The 19,523-nt window shown below is 37.9% G+C and overlaps 1 protein-coding gene across 3 annotated transcripts in view; it reads left to right on the top strand.

The window, feature by feature from the left end:
* Positions 1–12,012, top strand: part of AHCTF1 (AT-hook containing transcription factor 1) — an 83,279-nt gene extending 71,267 nt beyond the window's left edge. For all 3 annotated transcript variants that reach the window (XM_055146887.1, XM_055146885.1, XM_055146886.1), the window contains 5 exons: positions 385–590; positions 1,975–3,778; positions 7,386–7,516; positions 9,790–9,872; positions 10,342–12,012. In XM_055146887.1, the coding sequence (XP_055002862.1) occupies positions 385–590; positions 1,975–3,778; positions 7,386–7,516; positions 9,790–9,872; positions 10,342–10,534 (2,417 nt within the window). In that variant the 3' untranslated portion in view covers positions 10,535–12,012. The remainder of the gene's footprint in view (positions 1–384; positions 591–1,974; positions 3,779–7,385; positions 7,517–9,789; positions 9,873–10,341) is intronic.
* Positions 12,013–19,523: the final 7,511 nt, after the last annotated feature.

The following is a 19,523-nucleotide window of genomic DNA, read 5'->3' as shown; positions in this document are numbered from 1 at the left end:
AGTTACTGTAAACACAATTTTTAGCTTAGTAAAGAGCAAAGAATCCAGCTTCTCAAAAACATTTACTATATCGTAAATTCATATTGTAGTTTCACAGGTAAAGTTATATTCCATTTTAAAAAACAGTTGTCACTTAAAATGTAAAATTTATATTCCTGTTTTTCATCTTTGCGGAAAATAAATATATACTATTTGAAATGGATGACAGACTGATGGAAAAGCAGGATGTAAAGTATACACTGTTACAGATTTTCCTCAAGACATTGGAAGCTTTTTAGCAAGATGACAGTAGTATCACATCATAGTTTTCCTTCTCTCTTTGCTTCCCAGTATGTGTCATTTTTAGTTTAAAACATGGATGATTGATTCTTATTTTTCTTTCAGCTGTAGCCGATGCCCTTGATGATAATGGACACTCAGTGCTTGTTAGCTCTGAAAGTCCTATTATCTCTGAACATAGACTTGACCAGGAAATAGCATTGAATTTAAAAGATCAAGAAATAGAAGTTGATGTACTAAAAGAAAATGTTGACTTACCAGAAGAAAAGCTTCCAATATCTGACGTTCCTCCTGAAACTCAAGAAATTCATGTAAAAAAATTAATTTTTTTCTTTTTCAGTCTTTATTTGGCTTAGGTTTCAAACTATAGTTAAAATGCCAGTTCACTTAACTGCTATATATTAAAAATTTGCGTTAAAATAAGTGTATATAAGCATTATATGGACTATAAAGACATTATTTTTAAAAAGTACTTTTTAGAAAAACCATAAGGCTATGTTAAAATCACATGAGGCTATGTTGAAAAAATAAAACACAATTTACAAGTTGATTTTCTGTTTAATAACATATTCAAGTAAATTTTTTTTTAACCGTAAGAAAATAGAAAATTTCGCCATTAAAAAGAAAACAGGAAATTTTCCCCCTTGAATATTTGTAAAAGTGATATTCAGCTGACTGGAATAGAGCTTTTAAATACTCCTGAAAGGATTCTTTGTGGGCGGGGCTACTTAATTGACTTGTATTTTCTAAAATTTATACCAGTCCCTTTTATTATCTATACTAACTTATTATCTATAAATTAATTTATGAAGAACAATATTTATGAAAATATGATTTTGCGTTTGTTCATTAAAATGTTTTTATATAAAAGATGAATAAAGTCCCTATTCCTTCAGCTGGGAAACTTTTTGTAGACTTGGATAATTGGGAATCCTTGTTTTTGGTATAATTGGGAATCCTTATTTCCATTCTTTCATCTCTCTGAATGTTTGGGGATTGGGAAAATGTCATTGTATAGGTGGGTGGTAATGTTCTACCTTCTTGGTCAGGAGATCTCTCTGTTACTTTCTACCTCCTCCTTTTTCTCCCCTTCCCTTACCAAAAGGTAAATGCAAGGACCATTCCTTCTTCCACCAAACCCTTGCAGGAGAGGTACTGAACTTGAAAGCCTTAGGAATTTCATGGTTTATGCAGCCCCAGCAAAGGGAAGAGGATTGAGTCTAGCCCAAGGGAGCTTATGTAGGTGAATTCTTCTTCAACCTTATGGGGATCATGCTGTTTAGAAAAGTGTGGCTAGTTAGGTAATTTGGGGATTATCAATATAACACAATTTGGGGGTTGTTTCTTTTCTCCAGTTAATTTTTTTTCTTGAGTGAGAGTAAAGAAAGTCCTTTATTCTTTTTCACTGTTAGCATCATAATAATTTTCAAGGTTTTTGTTAAAACTATCTTTAGTCAGAGAAATGTGGAATTTCTAATTTCGTCACAAATCTCAGTCTTTTTGTGTAATAATTTTGACTGAATAAGAAAGTCTTGATTACTTTAACAGCTGTTTTATAAAGTAAACCCAAACGTATATATCATATTGAAAAAAAAGGTTGAAATGGTCATTTTAAAAAATCATGCTTTAGATAGAAAAAAATGTATGCATTGAAATTGTTTAACCATGCTATTATCTTTTTTTTATTCATTTTAGGTGACTGAACATGAAAAGCTTGAAGCTCAAGGTTCAGGACGAGAGGCTAGGAGTCTTTCATTTAATGAGTTGTATCCCTCAGGAACTCTTAAGCTTCAATATAATTTTGATACCATTGAGCAGCAGTTCTGTGACTTGCCTGAGAATAAAGACTCCGCTGAGTGTGACATTGCTGAAGTAGATGGGGAACTTTATATGGCTCAGAGCAATTTTACCTTGATATTGGAAGGTGAAGAAGGGGAACTTGAGACAGGTGATTCTGCAGCATCAAGTGCATTAGCTAAAGCGACCAACACAGCAGTTGAGGAAAAACACATACACAGTGGGAATGGTAATAATCATGGACATGTTGCAAGTTTGCCATCTATCACAACCAGTGATCAAGAGTCCCATAAGGCAGAAACATTACCATATGTGCCTGAACCAATTAAAGTAGCAATTGCAGAAAATTTATTAGATGTAATTAAAGACACAAGAAGTAAAGAAATTACTTCAGACACAGTGGAACAGTCCATTCATGAAAATACACCTTTAGTAAGTCGAAAGGTGATGCATTCCACCAAGTTAATCAAATCTACCTCTAAGACTGTTCAGGAAGCAAGTTCAGTGACTGTAAATGTCAGCCCAATTAATGACACGATTTCCTCCAGAACTCGTACAAGAGCACGTGTCCAAAGCCTGAATGTAAAAACAACACAACAGGAAGAGTTGGCAGATGTTACTGCAAATAAGATGCCAGGGCTTTCTGTTACAAAAAAACCTAAGAAAACAAAAGAAATTTCTGAGGTTTCTGAAAGTGCCTCTTCTGACAAAGAAATGTCTCAGAATCAGCAAATACCTCTAAAATCTGTTACTCCTAGAAGAGGAAGAAGAAGAAAAGAAATGAGTCCAGATACATCAGAAAGTATTAATGCAATGCAACAAGAGTTACAGGTTACCCCAGGTAGGGAATCAAAAAGGTCAAAATTATCTCAGCTTTCGGAACCAGCAATTGAAGAGACTTCGTTTAGGAAAGAAGAAATTTCATCTATTACAAAGACTTCTAAAAGAATTAAAAAACCTATAGGAAATCAGGAAAGTTTTGAAATCATAAATGATACAAATATTAGTAAAGCAGCAAGCCCTAGAAGGAGTACCAGAAAATTGAGAAGTGCTAAGTTAGAAGCTGTTGAAAATATAGAATATAAACAAGATGGAAAGTCCAGTGGTCAGCAACTGCTTATTAAACAGAGTAAAAGGATTAAAGATAAAGAAATTAGTGGAGCAATTGCTGTAGAAGATTCAAAAGTTGATTCATCTCAGATGACTCCCCAGGCAGAATTTGATATATCTGCTACACCTAAGAAACGGGGTAGACCAAGAAAAATAAATACTGAAGATGTAACACCTAAAGCTCATAAGGAAGATACAAGTCCCAAAAAGAGAGAGGCTGTCAGCGTCCAAAGGAGATCTACAAGAAACACCCCAGCTACAAATAAAAATACTCGTTCTGGCAAACTAGCTTTAGAGAAATCCGTTTCAGTGCCAAATGAACTTGACTCAGTGATGAGCCCTAAGAAAAAAATTAACAAAGGGACTGAAAATCAAAGCCAAAAATTTCCATTGAGCTCAGTATCAGAAGAAAGCATGGAGAAAGAATCAAGCAATCAGGAGGAAAAATTTCTTGCCACAGCTGCTTTAACTAAATCTTCACGCAGCACAAGGACTAGATCTAGCAAGGCCATCTTGTTGCCAAACCTTTCTGAACCACAAAATGAGTCCTTGCTTTCCCCTACTATTTCAAAGGCACCAAGGAAAACTAAAGGTACTGTTTTCTCTCTCTTTTTTTCTCTTCATTGTACAATTTAATTTCAAAGTCTTCAGCTTGAAATTGGGTTGTTGTTTAACTATCCCTCCACCTTTATCCCACCTCCGTTTTCCCTCAAGAGTGTTGGAAGCCACAGCTGGCAGTGCTGAAAGGTACTGGTGCAGGAGTCAAAGTTGGGCCTCCTGTATCCAAGGCATGCAGATCAGCATGTTGAGTTATCTCTTCAGCCTGATACTTTTTAAAAATCCTATTCATTCATGTTTCACAGGTTTATTCTACCCTATATGACTTGATTTTGGTTGTCTTCCAAAATAGCATTTTTATTATCTGTGAATCAAAACTGTAAATTGTTTTAAAAGGAAACATCAAAATTATATTGATTATAGTACAGAGATTACTTAAATCCATTTTCCCTGTTCCCCACCAACTCTCCTGTCTCCATAACCAAACTCCCACATATCCATGTTAAGTCAGTGATTATACTGTTTGGTTACTGTAGTTGATCCTTCTGACAGGAGTGGTGTCTGTCCAAAAGAAGGTTTCTTTTTGGTGGTGAGTCCGGGGACAGTGGTGTGGAGCGATAGTACAAAGGTAGGGCATTTGCCTTGGACAAGCCCGACCAAAATTCAGTCCTCAGTGTCCCATATGGTCCCCTGAATTTGCCAGGAATAATTTCTGAGTACACAGTCAGGAGTCCTGAGCACTACCAGGTGTGGCCCAAACTTCCCTCCCCAATATTTATGTGTGTGTGTACTTTAATTTATAAATATATATAGTGTATAGGCATAACTAGATACACAGTATATTTGTGCTGTTGAGATTTCTCTGAGGAGTGAATAGCAATTAAGGAAAAGGTCTTAAAGGTGTTAACAAAAAAGTGAGACACTGGTGTAACTGCATAGGAGTATACTCTAATTTTTTTAAATAGGCTTTTCTTTTTAATTCTTTTATTGATTCACCATGTGGAAAGTTACAAAGCTTTCAGGTTTAAGTCTCAGTTATACAATGCTCAAATACCCATCCCTTCACCAGCACACATATTCCACCACCAAGAATCACGATATACCTCCCCCTTCCCCCCACCTCCCCAGCCCCCCACCCCGCATGTGTAACTGGTAAATTTCACTTTACTTTCACTTTACTTTGATTACATTCAATATTTCAACAAAAAAATTCACTATTTTTGATTTGGAGTTTCTCCCCCCCTAAAGTCGATCTGCTGAAAAGAAAGCATTTGGTAATTTGTTTTCCATTGCTGAGAATGAAGAGATATGATGTCAGGAGGCCGCACTAGCAGCAGCATAGTTTTGGATTTCTTATTTTAGTATTTTAGTAACTAAGTCCAGAGAAATGTCTGCCAGGAATCGCAACATTGTAAGCTTGTATCTCTCAGCTACTTTATATTCCACATATGAGTGCGATCTTTCTATATCTGTCTCTTTCTTCCTGACTCATTTAAATAGGCTTTTTGTTTGGGGGTTGACTACTTTGTTTTGGGGGTTTGGGGCTGTGTGTGTGTATGTGTGTGTTTGTGTGCGCGCATACGTGCATGCGTGCACGCTTGGTACCCTGAAGCCTATTTATGTTTTGGGTTTGGGGACTACACCTAGAGGTGTGTGCACTTAGGGATCACTACTGGTGGGCTTTGGCAACTGTATGGGATGCTGGGATCTGTGGCTGCATGCAAGAAAAGTGCCTTATCCACTGTTCTTCTGCTCTGACCCCTATTTAAAAATTTTTTTCTGAGATTCTTGGTTTGCCATGTTAATAATAATGGTTTCTCATGCATAATTCTAACACAACCATCCCGCAACTCAATTATATGCATCAGTTCTCCCATTATGTTACCTTTGGACAGAAGTTGATACTTTTAATTCCGTTTTTGGGAGGATGTAAGTATTGGGCCACACCCACCAGTGCTTAGGGATCATTCTTGGTGGTGCTTGGTGGGGGACCACATTAGAATGCCAGGGATCAAAGCAGGTCAAATATGTAAAAGGCAAGGGCCTTAGCCCTTATATTATCTTTTTTTTTTTTTTTTGCTTTTTGGGTCACACCTGGCGATGCACAGGGGTTACTCCTGGCTCATGCACTCAGGAATTACCTCTGGCGGTGCTCAGGGGACCATATGGGATGCTGGGAATCGAACCCGGGTCAGCCGCATGCAAAGCAAATGCCCTACCCACTGTGCTATTGCTCCAGCCCCCTTGTATTATCTTTCTGATCTCTTTAGTTACATATTTTATATCAATTCCTAGTATTTAACTTATTTAGCTATGATGTATCTCCCTGTCAGTTTGTTTTTCTGTATAATTTCTCAGCTTTCTTTTTCTTTGTTTAATGTGAACTTCTCTGTTTCCCTGGACTGGTTATAGGGGAAATTAGGTCGAGTCTTCTCTGAAATAAAATTACTTTGTACTGCTGGAGAGATTGTAGAGGGGTTAAGGCACTTGCCTTCATCATGTGGACCCCTGGCACCATTATGATCCTTAGATTGTAGAGCCACAAATAGCCCCTGAACGTTGCTAAGTGTGGCACAACACCTCTCCCTCTCCCCAAATTAATAAAAAGAGAAAAATTTTAAATAGATAAAAGTACTTTTGTAGGGGCTGGAGCGATAGTACAGCGGGTAGGGCATTTGCCTTGCACGTGGCCTACCTGGGTTCGATCCCCACTATCCCATATAGATTCCCCCAAGCACCACCAGGAGTAATTCCTGAGTGCAGAGCCAGGAGTAATCCCTGAGCATCACTGGGGGTAACCCAGAAAGTGGAAGAAAAAAAAAAGATAAAATTACTTTTGTAAATTAAATCTTGTCTCTGATATACTAGGAATTATGTATGAAACAAACTAGCTTAGATTTATATAATGCCACTGCCTCCCCAACCTGTGATTGCTGAAACACTGGATAATACATACCAAATCCTATTTATGCTATATCTGTATTGTTCATACCTTTGGTAAAGTCTAATTTATAAAATAGGCAAAATTAAATATTACCAAAAATAACATGCAAGTAAACTACTATAACTGATAAAAGTTATGTGTGTGCTGGGTCCAGAGAGATAGTACAGAGGTTAAGGTTAAGGCACTTTGCTTGTCGAAGCTGACTCCTAAACCTGGAGTAAGCCCTGCACTCTCAGGTGGGGCCCCAAAACAAAAATAAAAGTTATGTGAACATAGTCTCTTATTCTCTTGTTTTTAATGTTTCTGGATGATTGTCCATAGGTAACTGGAAATGCAAAGGTGAAATGCAGTGAAGGAGGGAACTAATTGAACAATAAAGATAAAATTATTGGGATAGTACAACATAGTATCTGCTTCTTTAATTCTATTATTTGCCAAAAGATGGTTGGAATTGTTGCAGTGATGCCCTTCAAACATGGATGTATAATGTTTTCTAAGTTTGGAAGATGTTTATTCCTTTGTGATATCCATTCGTCATTTGTTCAAAGTTTTCCTATATAGATCCATATATGTGCGTGTGTGTGTGTGTGTGTGTGTGTGTGTGTGTGTGTGTGTGTGAGTGAGATACGTATATATAGTGGTACAGTGATTTTTAATTCTACCCCCCTTTTAATTCTATACTCCCACCTTTCTTTAGCTAAAAATACATCGACTCCAGCACAGCTGAAGGAATTGGTTTCCGATTTATCTTCTCAATTTGTTTTCTCACCTGCTTTAAGGACCAGGCGGAAAAACACAACGAGTACATCCAAACTTGTAGATAAATTGGTAAGAAACATAATTTTTATCTGTGTGCTTGTTTAGTCTGCTTTTCATTTTTTAAGGCTATATTCCATCTTTTGAAATAAGTATCTTTTGCTCCCAAGACCATTTACCAACTCAAGGGCTCGAAAAGCAAGTACTCTTGCTGAACTACAGAGCTACATTCTGTAACCACCTAAATTAATTTTTAAGAGTAGCTTACTGGGGCTGGAGTGATAGTACAGTGGGTAGGGCATTTGCCTTGCACACAGTTGACCCAGGTTCGATTTGCAGCATCCCATATGGTCCCCCGAGGACCTCTAGGAGTAATTCCTGAGTGTACAGCCAAGAATAATCCCTGTGCATTGCCAGATGTGACCCAAAAGCAAAAAAAATAGAAGTTTACATTTATATATTAAAAGTTCCACATTCCTTGCCTATACTTTAGGACCCTACCTTTAAGATAGTTTTGTGTTTTAAATACTTATTAGAGGAAAGGTTTGTTTTGGGTCATACTCGGGGTCTATTACCTGCTCCCAGGTGCTACTCCCAGCTCTGTGTTTGGGGTTCACTCCCAGTGATATTTGGATACAGTGCCAGGAAGCAAACCAAGGACCCCCGCCCATACACACATGTGCTAAGCATGCATAAAGGAAAGGTTTTTAACTTGGGGTGGGTGGGGCATCTTATGATGTAATTATTTGTTAAGTTTTTCTCCCTTGATTGACATAGAAAAAGTGGAATTGACTCTGTCATATAATTGATCATAATGCTAAAAGTAGATCAGGAGTTTGAGTTTAAGGGAAATACTTATGTTTATTGCATTCCTAAGCATATATGCAAGAGCAAAAGTGTACACAAAAATAATTCAGCCAGGCCAGGGAGATGGCTCAGAGCACTGAAGCACACGCTTTACTTGCTTACTGGAGAGGCCCCAGCTTGATTCCAACACTATATGATACCTCCATCTTCCCCCCCTACCCACCCCTGAAAGTGCTGGGGAGTGAACACTGAGACAGGAGTAGCCCATGAGCACCCCATGTTATGGCCTCAAACCCAAAAGAAAATATGATTAATTAACTTAGTCATATTCCTGTGAAGAGCCAAAACTACAAATAAATACTTCACAGTGTGGTAAGACTAATTTATAGGTTGAGTGAGTGGTGGAGAGAGTTTACCTAACTCTGCTCAAGTGCTCGGGAATCACTCCTGTCAGCGCTTGGGGGACCATATGGGATGCTGGAGATTAGAGCCCAACTCAGCCACATGCAAAGCAAGTACCCTACCCACTGTACTTTCACATAAATCTCATTTAGATTCAAGACTCATTTAGATTGAAATATCTGTAGATTTGAAGATAAGTGATATGAGATAACTCCTGAGGGGCTGGAGCAATAGCACAGCGGGTAGGGCATTTGTCTTGCACACGGCAGACCCAGGTTCGAATCCTCATCCCATATGGTCCCCTGAGCACTGCCAGGAGTAATTCCTGAGTGCAGAGCCAGGAGTAACCCCTGAGCATCACCGGGTGTGACCCAAAAACCAAAAAAAATAAAATAAAATAACTCCTGATTAGGTCAAGTGTGCACTGTAGCACTGTCCTCCCGTTGTTCATCAATTTGCTCGAGCGGGCACCAGTAACATCTCCCTTGTGAGACTTGTTTGGCATATCGAATATGCCACGGGTAGCTTGCCAGGCTCTGCCATGTGGGTGTGATACTCTCAGTAGCTTGCAGGGCTCTCCAAGAGCGGCAGAGAAATCGAACCCGAGTCAGCCTCATGCAAGGCAAAATCCCTACCTGCTATGCTTGACTTAATAGAAGAGTGCTTGCCTCAGTTTGCATGAGGCTATGGACTAAATCCCTAACACAGGGTAGGGCTGGGGGGGGACGGGGATGTTCCTGGTGGTCTAATTCTTAGGAGTTGACGAGTGCCCTGGATTTAAGTCAAAGCAATGGGAATATAAAGACATTGGAAACATTCAAAATTATGTAACTGACAAAATATCGATAACCGTCTGGGAAAGAGAAACAAAGGACAGTAGTGCCCAGGCGCTGCTCCCAGTTTTGTGTTTGGGGTAGCTGCCAGTAGTGCTGGGAGAAGCATGAAGTGACACGGATCAAACCTGGGCTGCCCACAGGCAGCGCCTTTGCTCAGCTCGTTGAGCTCTCTCCAGCCCTCATATTTTCTGTACTAGGTGAGTTTAAACTCAAAAGCTTTGTTTCACATGTTTTTTGAATGAGAGTGGATCTGTCTGAATTTCAATTTCAAAAGTTAAAATCTGAAATTTTAACCCTTAGGTTGATGATGCTCAATCAGTAGAAACTGTGGGAAAGGAAAAAGTGAAAAGAATCAGGTCCACAAAACCGAAACAGACAAGCAAGTATGACTTTTTCTGTGCTATAATATTTACCCATTTGTCTCTTAATACTGTTGTTTTGTTTTGTTAATATTAAGTTTAGAAAAGGCTCCATGAGAGCCTCACTATAGTTATAGCTCCTTGGAGGAAAAGACTGTAACTATTATTAGGTTAGTATTAAGTCCCAGTTTGATGCTGTGGGGCTTGGCACAAGTAACTTCATTTTGCATCTATAGGTTTGTTTGTTTTTGTAACAGGATAATTCTTTTTGACCATTTTATAAGCACTGATTTATTGTGATTTTAGCTTTTATTATGGAAGGTGGGTCTCTATCATTTATGAAAGCTGATCAGTCTTTTAGGAAATTAAAGGAAAATTGGAACACATTATTAAAAGTTTTAAAGAAAATAAGTTTATATGTATGTGTGTATATACATATACATATATATATAATGATGTTATTTTTAATATGTAATATATTTTTTTTTTTCAGGAACACAGAAAAAGAAAGTTCTTGGTCACCTCCTCCAGTAGAAATTAAGCTGATTTCTCCTTTGGCAAGTCCAGTTGATGGAGGAAAAAAGAAACCAAGAAAAACTGCAGAAGTAACTGGAAAAGCTTTAGGAAGGAGCAGAAAAAAGCCATCTTCCTTTCCAAAGCAAGTTTTACGCAGAAAAATGCTGTAATTTTGCAGATTTTTTTTTAATGCACACCTATTTGTAAAGTCATCAGAATTGTGTGGATTATTAAAATGTCTAATTTGGAAGAAAATAATTTATATAAATGATTGTAAATTTTTGTAAACAGAAGGTCTTTAATAAGTATAGAACTCCATGTGGGGTATGATTCTTTTGGTGTAGGTAGTTTTTTCTATTTTATATTAAGACATTTATATAATATGTAAATAAGGTTTTATGGAATGTTAAATAAAGTATATATACTTCACAATTTGTGTCTGTTAGATTTTTGAGAGGGGATTTATGTTTTAATGATGATTTCATATACTGGTTGGCCTTGCTCCTTTTCTCTTTCTCTAGTTAAAGTGTTACTAGACCAATCTTACAATGAGGATGATTGAACTGTTGTTTTTTTCTTTAAGTTGCTGTTTTATAATTTATGCACTTTGCTTCTGTGATTAAGATTTATACTCATGTATATTTTTGTCATTAGCTGTTGAACTTTGTTGGAATTTGAGTATAGGCATGTTATCTTGCCGCTTGTTTTGTAGTTTAACAAATTTGTATAATCTACCTCAAATGAGTAATTTTTCAAGTAATGCATTGGTTAACTATAATGTTGGCATTTCTTGTTCAGCAAACTTAAAAATTATTTGTCTTTAATGTCTCGATTACTCAGAGACTTATTATCCAGGTTAGATTGACCGGTTCACTGCCCACTATCAGCTGCATATAAAAAGGGTTTTTAAAAAGGAAGGGAAATGCAAAACATCTATTTCATAGATTGTTGGTACGCCTTGTATATGTTAGTATATTAGTCTTGCTGTGAAGGAAAAAGCTACAGAATCACAGAAATCCCTTACTATTCAGGTTTTTAAATTGACAAATTTTCATAGGACCTCAAGTATAGACTATTCAGGATGGGAAAGGGGGTCATTAGACTTGGGAAAGAAAAGGAAATACTGGTATGACTGCATTTGGTGATGTTTAATGTTGGCTATAAAATCATCAATAAATGAGTGTTGTAAAATAATTTATAACATGTAATAGATAGTGTGTAATGAATGAACCATTAATAATTGATCATCTGGAAACAAATTGCTTTGTTGGCTAAGCTTTTAGTGTTCTAGTGTGAAGCATAAAAGTGCTTTCTACGTTATTTTTTTACCAAATAACAACACAAATGATGGGAAAATGATGAAAATGACTATGCCAAGTATTGACAGTGTGAAAGTAGCAGTACGAGTGCGGCCTTTTAGTCAGGTTAGTAATGTTATGTTGCCTTTTTGAAAATTTGACTATGACTTGGATTTTATTACTTTTTTATTGATAGTACTCAAACTTGTATTTAAGCTGCTTGTCTCTTATGGAATATTGAACTTATTTAAATGAACTTGTTAAATGAGTAATTTAAAGATCTAAATATAATTCAGTGAATTTCATTTCTTTGCACAAGTTCAAATAAAAAAATTGACAAGAGAAATGTACTCTCAAGTTTTAATAATTTTTTTAACCAATGCAGTATGGTGAATGTGTGGTATACATTTTTTCTTCGATGACAATAGATCATAAGTAAATGAATCTCCAAATCATGGGTCTTTAAGCTTGATTACAACATTTTAGGATAAAATATGGCTTATTATTTATTCTAGGACCTTGTAACAGTCATATCTTTTTTAATGCATTGGTTAAATTTAAGATTTTTCTGAACAAATTGCCCACCTAACCAACTTATCTTCCATGAATCACTGTACTAAAAGACTATACTAAAGACACAAAGTAAAATAATTTGTTATGATTTATTTATTTATTTTTGGGTCACACTCAGTGATGCTCAGGGGTTACTCCTGGCTCTGCACTCAGGAATTACTCCTGGCGGTGCTGGGGGATGCTGGGATATGCTGGGGTCGAACCCGGGTCGGTAATGTGCAAGGCAAATGCCCTACCTGCTCTAGCCCCTGGATAGGAGCATTTAAGATGACTATGGAGAGAGATGTAATATCTATATATAAATATTTAGATAAAGGCATTATAGACTAAATAACAATCATTTGATAATCTGAAAGGGATTTAATATACTGATGATCTAATATGTGAGGTATTCTTTCCCTCTCGTACAACTTGATAGTTTTTCTCTCTTCCCCAATGGTTTTTAATAAAGGGACATAATGTAGTGATGACCTCATACATGAGGTCTTCTTTCCCATTTATACAACTTGACATTTTCTCCCCTTTTCCCCAGTAATATAGCTTCGCATACTTTTGGTTGCTATTTTTGCCTGTCTCTTACTGTTCACTTATATTGCAGAAAATATCTTGGAAATCAGACTAACAGATAATTAAATTGTAAGATTTTCTGGTGTCACAGAGTTTTAAACTGTCTACGTAGTATAACTTCTCAGACAAATGATTAAAAGTTAAATGTGATCAATTAATTAGATGTTATGTCCCCAAAAAGAAAACAGAAAACCTAACCCAAAGAACGTCAATTTCAGGTGTATTTTTCACTAGCCTTTAATATTGGTAGAGTAACTGCATTTTTTTCCACACTTGGTGATGGTTGGAAGCTACTCCCAACTCATTTTGGGGGGAGTCACTTCTGAATATTCAGGGGACCTTGTAATGCTGTGATCAAAGGAGTCAGTCACATGCAAGGTAGCACTTTACCGCTGCCATCTCTGCCCCTAAATCTAAAGTTTTAGAACATTTTAGAACCTCTGAAGAGCTGCACCCTTTAGCTCCTCTCATCATCTTTATTCTCCCAATTTTATTTCTTTTGCAATTCTGGGGGATTGAGTCCAGAGCTACACATATTCAAGGCACTTGGCTCCACAACTGAGCTACTTCTCCTAGTCTTAGTTTTAAACATTTTATTCTATATTACCCTGTTTGGCTTCCTTACCAGATGATAATCTTTTGATAGTGGGTTTTTGGGTTTTTTTTGTATGGTTTTTTTGTTGTTGGGTTTTTTTTTTTTCCCCTTTTTGGGTCACTCCCAGCAATGCTCAGGGGTTACTCCTCACTCTTCGCTCAGGAATTACTTCTGGCAGTGCTTGGGGGATCATATGGGATGCCGGAGATTGTACCCACTGTACTATTGCTCCGGCCCGAAATAGTGTATTTTTTTAAGATCTTGTAACATTAACGTTCTATTTCTTGATTACTGGATTACTGTATGGACACACCATTTTGCTAATTTCTCAGTTTGCAGATGTCAGATTGAATATTCATCTGGTCAGTACTGTGAATAATGCTGTTAGATATGTTTACATGTCTGAACTGTTCTTTCTTGTTTATGAACCTAGCTGTATAATTGCATAATAATGATTATGCTTGTTTGAAGAACTGTCATACCGTTTTTAAAGCAGCTTTTTTATATTCTCACCTATAGTGTATGGAGGCTCTTATTTTCTTTGATCCAGTACTCTGACTTAATGCCTTTTAAGTAATACAGTTTGTCTTAGAGTTGTTATGTGCATTTTCTGATGATTAATGCTATCAGGCATCTTTTTGTATATATTTATTGCCCATCAGTATTATCTTCCTCGGAGAAATAATATTCATTCCTTTCTCATTTTTAAATTAGGCTGTTTGGTGATTTTTATGTTGAGCTATTGATGTGTTTTAATAGAATTCCTTAATAAGGTTTCTGTTTCAGCCATTCCGGTTGTCTTTACTATGATCATGTCCTTGGAAACTTTTTTTTGATGACCTATCTTTTTTTCTGTGTGTATCTGTGTGTCACTAGGTAAAGGATAAGAAGGGCTTTTTTTGTTGGGAGTCACACCTAGTTAGTTCTGCTTGGTTCTGTGCTGTGAAGTTGGACCATATGCTTTACTGACATTGGCCATGTACTAGTCAAGCACCTTACCCTGAGACCTCTTCAGCCCCTGGATAGTTTATTCCTTTGTTTTCTTTTACAGTCTTAGTTCTTACGTTTAGGTCTTTTTTTTTAATTAATTTATTTTTTAATTAGTGAATCACCGTGAGGGTACAGTTACAGATTTATACATTTTCATGCTCATGTTTCCCTCCTACAAAGTTCTAGAACTCATCCCTTCACCATTGCCCATTCTCCACCACAAATAAACCCAGCATCCCTCCCACCCCCCCCAATCCTATCTCCCCCCACCCCACCCTGCCACTGTGGCAGGGTATTCCCTTTTGTTCTCTCTCTCTAATTAGGTGTTGTGGTTTACAATAAAGGTGTTGAGTGGCCATTGTGTTCAGTCTCTAATCTACATTCAGCACACCTCACCCTTCCCCCCCTCCCCCCCCCCCCCCCCCCCCCGTCCCCGCCATGGCCTCCAACCACATTTTACTTGGTGTTCCCTTCTCTGTCTGAGCTATCCTCTCCCCAGAATGTGAGGCCAGCTTCCAAGCCATGGAGTCAACCTCCTGGTACTTATTTCTACTATTCTTGGGTGTTAGTCTCCTACTCTGTTATTCTATATTCCACAGATAAGTGCAATCTTTGTATGTCTTTCTCTTTCTGACTCATTTCACTTAGCATGATACTTTCCATGCTGATCCACTTATATGCAAAATTCATGACCATTTTTTCTAACAGCTGCATAGTATTCCATTGTATAGATGTACCAAAGTTTCTTCAACCAGTCATCTGTTCTAGGGCACTCAGGTTTTTTCCAGATTCTGGCTATTGTAAATAGTGCTGCGATGAACATATAAGTGCAGATGTCATTTCGACTATACTTTTGCTTCTCTGGGATATATTCCCAGCAGTTGTATTGATGGGTCAAATGGGAGCTCAATATCTAATTTCCTGAGGAGCGTCCATATTGTTTTCCAAAAGGACTGAACCAGTCAGCATTCCCACCAGCAGTGTAGAAGGGTCCCTTTCTCCCCACATCCTCTCCAACAGTGGTTGCTTTTGTTCTCTTAGATGTTTGCCAGTCTCTGTGGTGTGAGGTGGTATTCATGGTTGTTTTGATCTGCATCTCCCTGATGATTAGTGATGTAGAGCACTTTTTCATGTGCCTTTTGGCCATTCGTATCTCTTCCTTGGGAAAGTTTCTGTTCATTTCTTCGCCCCATTTTCTGATGGGGTTGGATGTTTTCTTCTTGTAGAGTTCCACCAGTGCTTTATATGCCCTTGATATCAACCCCTTACTGATGGGTATTGTTTAACTATCCTTTCCCATTCTGTAGATTGTCTTTGTATTCTGGTCACTGTATCTTTTGCGGTGCAGAAGCTTTTTAGTTTAATGTAGTCCCATTTGTTTATCTCTGTTTCCACTTGGTTGGCCAGTTGCATCTCATCTTTGAAGATACCTTTATCTTCAATATCGTGGAGGGTTTTGCCGACCTTGTCTTCGATGTACCTTATGGTTTGTGGTCTGATGTTGAGGTCTTTAATCCATTTTGATCTGACTTTCGTGCATGGTATCAGGTCGAGGTCTAAGCCCATTCTTTTGCATGTTGTTGTCCAGTTGTGCCAGCACCATTTGTTAAAGAGGCTTTCCTTGCTCCACTTCACATCTCTTGCTCCCTTATCAAAGGTTAGATGATCATATATTTGGGGTTGTGTGTAGGGATATTCCACCCTGTTCCATTGGTCTGCAGCTCTGCCTTTGTTCCAGTACCATGCTGTTTTAATTGTTACTGCTTTGTAGTAAAGTTTGAGGTTGGGGAGGGTGATGCCTCCCATCATCTTTTTCCCAAGAATTGTTTTAGCTATCCGTGGGCGTTTGTTGTTCTATATGAATTTTAGGATTGCTTGATCCATTTCTTTGAAGAATGTCATAGGTATCCTTATAGGGATCGTGTTGAATCTATATAATGCTTTGGGGAGTATTGCCATTTTGACAATATTGATTTTCCCTACCCATGAGCAGGGTATATGTTTCCATTTCCTCATGTCCTCTTTTATTTCATGGAGTAGCGTTTTATAGTTTTCTTTGTATAGGTCTTTTACTTCCTTGGTTAAGCTGATTCCGAGGCACTTGATTTTCTGGGGCACGATTGTGAATGGGATTGCTTTTTTCATGTCCCTTTCCTCTGCCTCGTTGTTTGCATATATGAAGGCCATGGATTTTTGGGTATTGATTTTTGTAGCCTGCAACTTTACTGTATAAGTCTATTGTTTCTAAGAGTTCCTTAGTGGAGGCTTTAGGCTTCTCTAGATATAGTATCATATCGTCTGCAAATAGAGTTTGATTTCTTCCTTTCCTATCTGGATGCCCTTAATCTCTTTTTCTTGTCTAACAGCTATTGCAAGTACTTCCAGTACTATATTGAACAGAAGTGGTGAGAGTGGGCATCCTTGTCTTGTGCCTGATCTTAGAGGAAAGGCCCTTAGTTTTTCCCCATTGAGGATAATGCTTGCCATAGGCTTTTGGTAGATGGCTTCAGCTATCTTGAGGAAAGTTCCTCCAAAACCCATTTTGGTGAGGGTTTTCATCATGAATGGATGTTGGATCTTGTCAAATGCTTTCTCTGCATCTATTGATATGATCATATGGTTTTTATCTTTACTTTTGTTGATATGATGGATTATGTTGGTTGATTTCCAAATGTTAAACCATCCTTGCATCTCTGGGATGAATCCCACTTTGTCATAGTGTATGATCTTTTTGATGAGTTGTTGGATCCTATTTGCTAACATTTTGTTGAGGATCTTCCCATCGGTGTTCATCAGGGATATTGGTCTATAATTTTCTTTCTTAGTGGTGTCTTTGTTTGCTTTTGGTATTAGGGAGATGTGTGCTTCATTAAAACTGTTTGGGAGAGTTCCTGTTTTTTCAATTTCCTGGAAAAGCTTGAGGAGAACTGGCAACAGGTCTTCTTTAAATGTTTGGAAGAATTCGCTAGTGAATCCATCTGGACCTGGGCTTTTGTTTTGGGGGAGATTTTTGATTACAGTTTCAATTTCCTTAATGTTAATGGGCCTTTTCAGGTATTCCAAGTCTTCTTTGTTCAGTCTTGGGAGATTGTAGGAATCAAAGGAATTCATCCATTTCTTTTAGGTTCTCTTGTTTCGTGGCATACAGGCTTTCGAAGTAGTCTCTGATGATCTTTTGAATTTCATTGGTTTCTGTTGTGATATCCCCATTTTCATTCCTGATTCGGTTTATTAGGGTTCTCTCTCTTTTTCTTTGTGAGTCTTCCTTGTGGTTTGTCAATCTTGTTTATTTTCTCAAAGAACCAGCTCTTGGTTTCATTGACCTTTTGGATTGTTTTCTGGGTTTCCATGTCGTTAATTTCTGCTCTAATTTTTATTATTTCTTTCCTTTGGTCTGGTTTGGGTTCCTTTTTCTGGTCCTTTTCTAAGGCCTTGAGCTGTGAAGTCAAGCTACCTATGTAGGCCCTTTCTTCCTTCCTAAGGAATGCTTGCAGACTATAAATTTTCCCCTTAACACAGCTTTAGCTGCATCCCATAGGTTTTGGTAGCTTGTGTCTTCATTCTCATTTGTTTCGAGGTATCTCGATTTCTTCGTTGATTTCCTTCCTGACCCACTTATTGTTCAACACTGAGCTGTTTAATTTCCAAGTGTTTGTTTTGATTCTTTGCGTCTGTTTGTGATTAACTTCTATCTTCAGTGCATCATGGTCTGAGAAGATAGTTGATACAATTTCTATTTTTCTGATTTTATTGAGGGATGTTTTGTGGCCCAGTACATGGTCTATTTTGGAGAATGTTCCATGTGCACTGGAAAAGAATGTGTATTCTTTCTTTGGGGGGGTGTAAAGCCCTGTATAGGTCTATTAGGCCTCTCTCTTCTATTTTTTTCCTTTAGAGTCCGTGTTTCCTTGCTGAGTTTTGTTCTTGTCGATCTATCCAGAGGTGATACGGCAGTGTTGAAGTCTCCGACTACTATTGTGCTATTAGCGATGTCCTCCTTAAAGTCTATTAGGATTTGTTTTAAGTATTTAGCTGGTCTCTCATTAGGTGCATATACGTTTAAGAGTGTGATTTCTTCCTGTTGAACATATCCCTTGATAAATAGGAAGTGACCTTCATTGTCCCTCCTAATCTTTTTCAACCTGAAATCTATGTTGTTGGATACTAGTATTGCCACCCCAGCTTTTTTGAGGGAGTTGCTTGCTTGCAGGATTGTTTTCCACCCTTTGGCTTTGAGTCTGTGTTTGCCCTGACTGTTCAGGTATGTTTCTTGCAGGCAGCAGAATGTTGGGTTTAGTTTCCGAATCCATTTTGCCACTCTATGTCTCTTATTTGGTGCATTTAGGCCATTGACATTGAGAGAGATTATTGTCATGGGGTTTTGTGTCATCTTTCTGTGGGGTTTGTTGTTCTTGTGGGGTTCTTCCTTGACTTACAGTAGCCCCTTTAGTCCTTCTTTTAAGTTTGGTTTTGAGCTTATGAAGTTCCTGATCTGTTGTTTATCCGAGAAATAGTGTATGGTTCCTTCGAGTTTGGGTGAGAGTTTAGCCGGATAAAGTATTCTTGGTGAGGCGTACATTTCATTGAGTTTTTTCACTATGTCCCACCATTGCCTTCGAGCTCGGAGGGTTTCCTCTGGTAGGTCTGCTGTAAATCTGAGGGGTGCTCCTTTGTATGTGATTTCCTTCTTTGACCTTGCTGCTTGCAGAATTGTCTATCCACCACATCCGTCATTTGACTATGATATGCCTTGTAGTCTTTTTATTTGGGCCTCTTTTTGCTGGTACTCTTGGGACTCCTTGGATCTGGATGCCTGTCTTCTCCAGCTCTGGGAATTTCTTAGCAATGATGTCTTTCACTGTGTTTTTTTCTCATTGTGATTACCTCCCTGTGCTTCTGGTACTCCAATGATTCTTATGTTGTTCCTCTTGAAGTCATCCCCAAGGACTCTTGATTCATTCTATAGCCATTTTGAGGTCTTTTGCCATTATTTGTTGTTTGTAAGCTTTCTGCAGCTCATCTTCAAGCTCACTGATTCTGTCTTCGGCTGTAGTCATTCTACTGTTGAGGGCACCTACTGAGATTTTTAATTCATCTACCAACTCCTTTATTTGTGTGACTTCTGTTCGTAGTTTT

This window comes from Sorex araneus, chromosome 9, assembly GCF_027595985.1.
Source record: "Sorex araneus isolate mSorAra2 chromosome 9, mSorAra2.pri, whole genome shotgun sequence".
Lineage (NCBI taxonomy): Eukaryota > Metazoa > Chordata > Mammalia > Eulipotyphla > Soricidae > Sorex > Sorex araneus.
The sequence above is the reverse complement of the archived record's forward strand: the minus strand, read 5'-3'. Positions and strand labels throughout refer to the sequence as shown.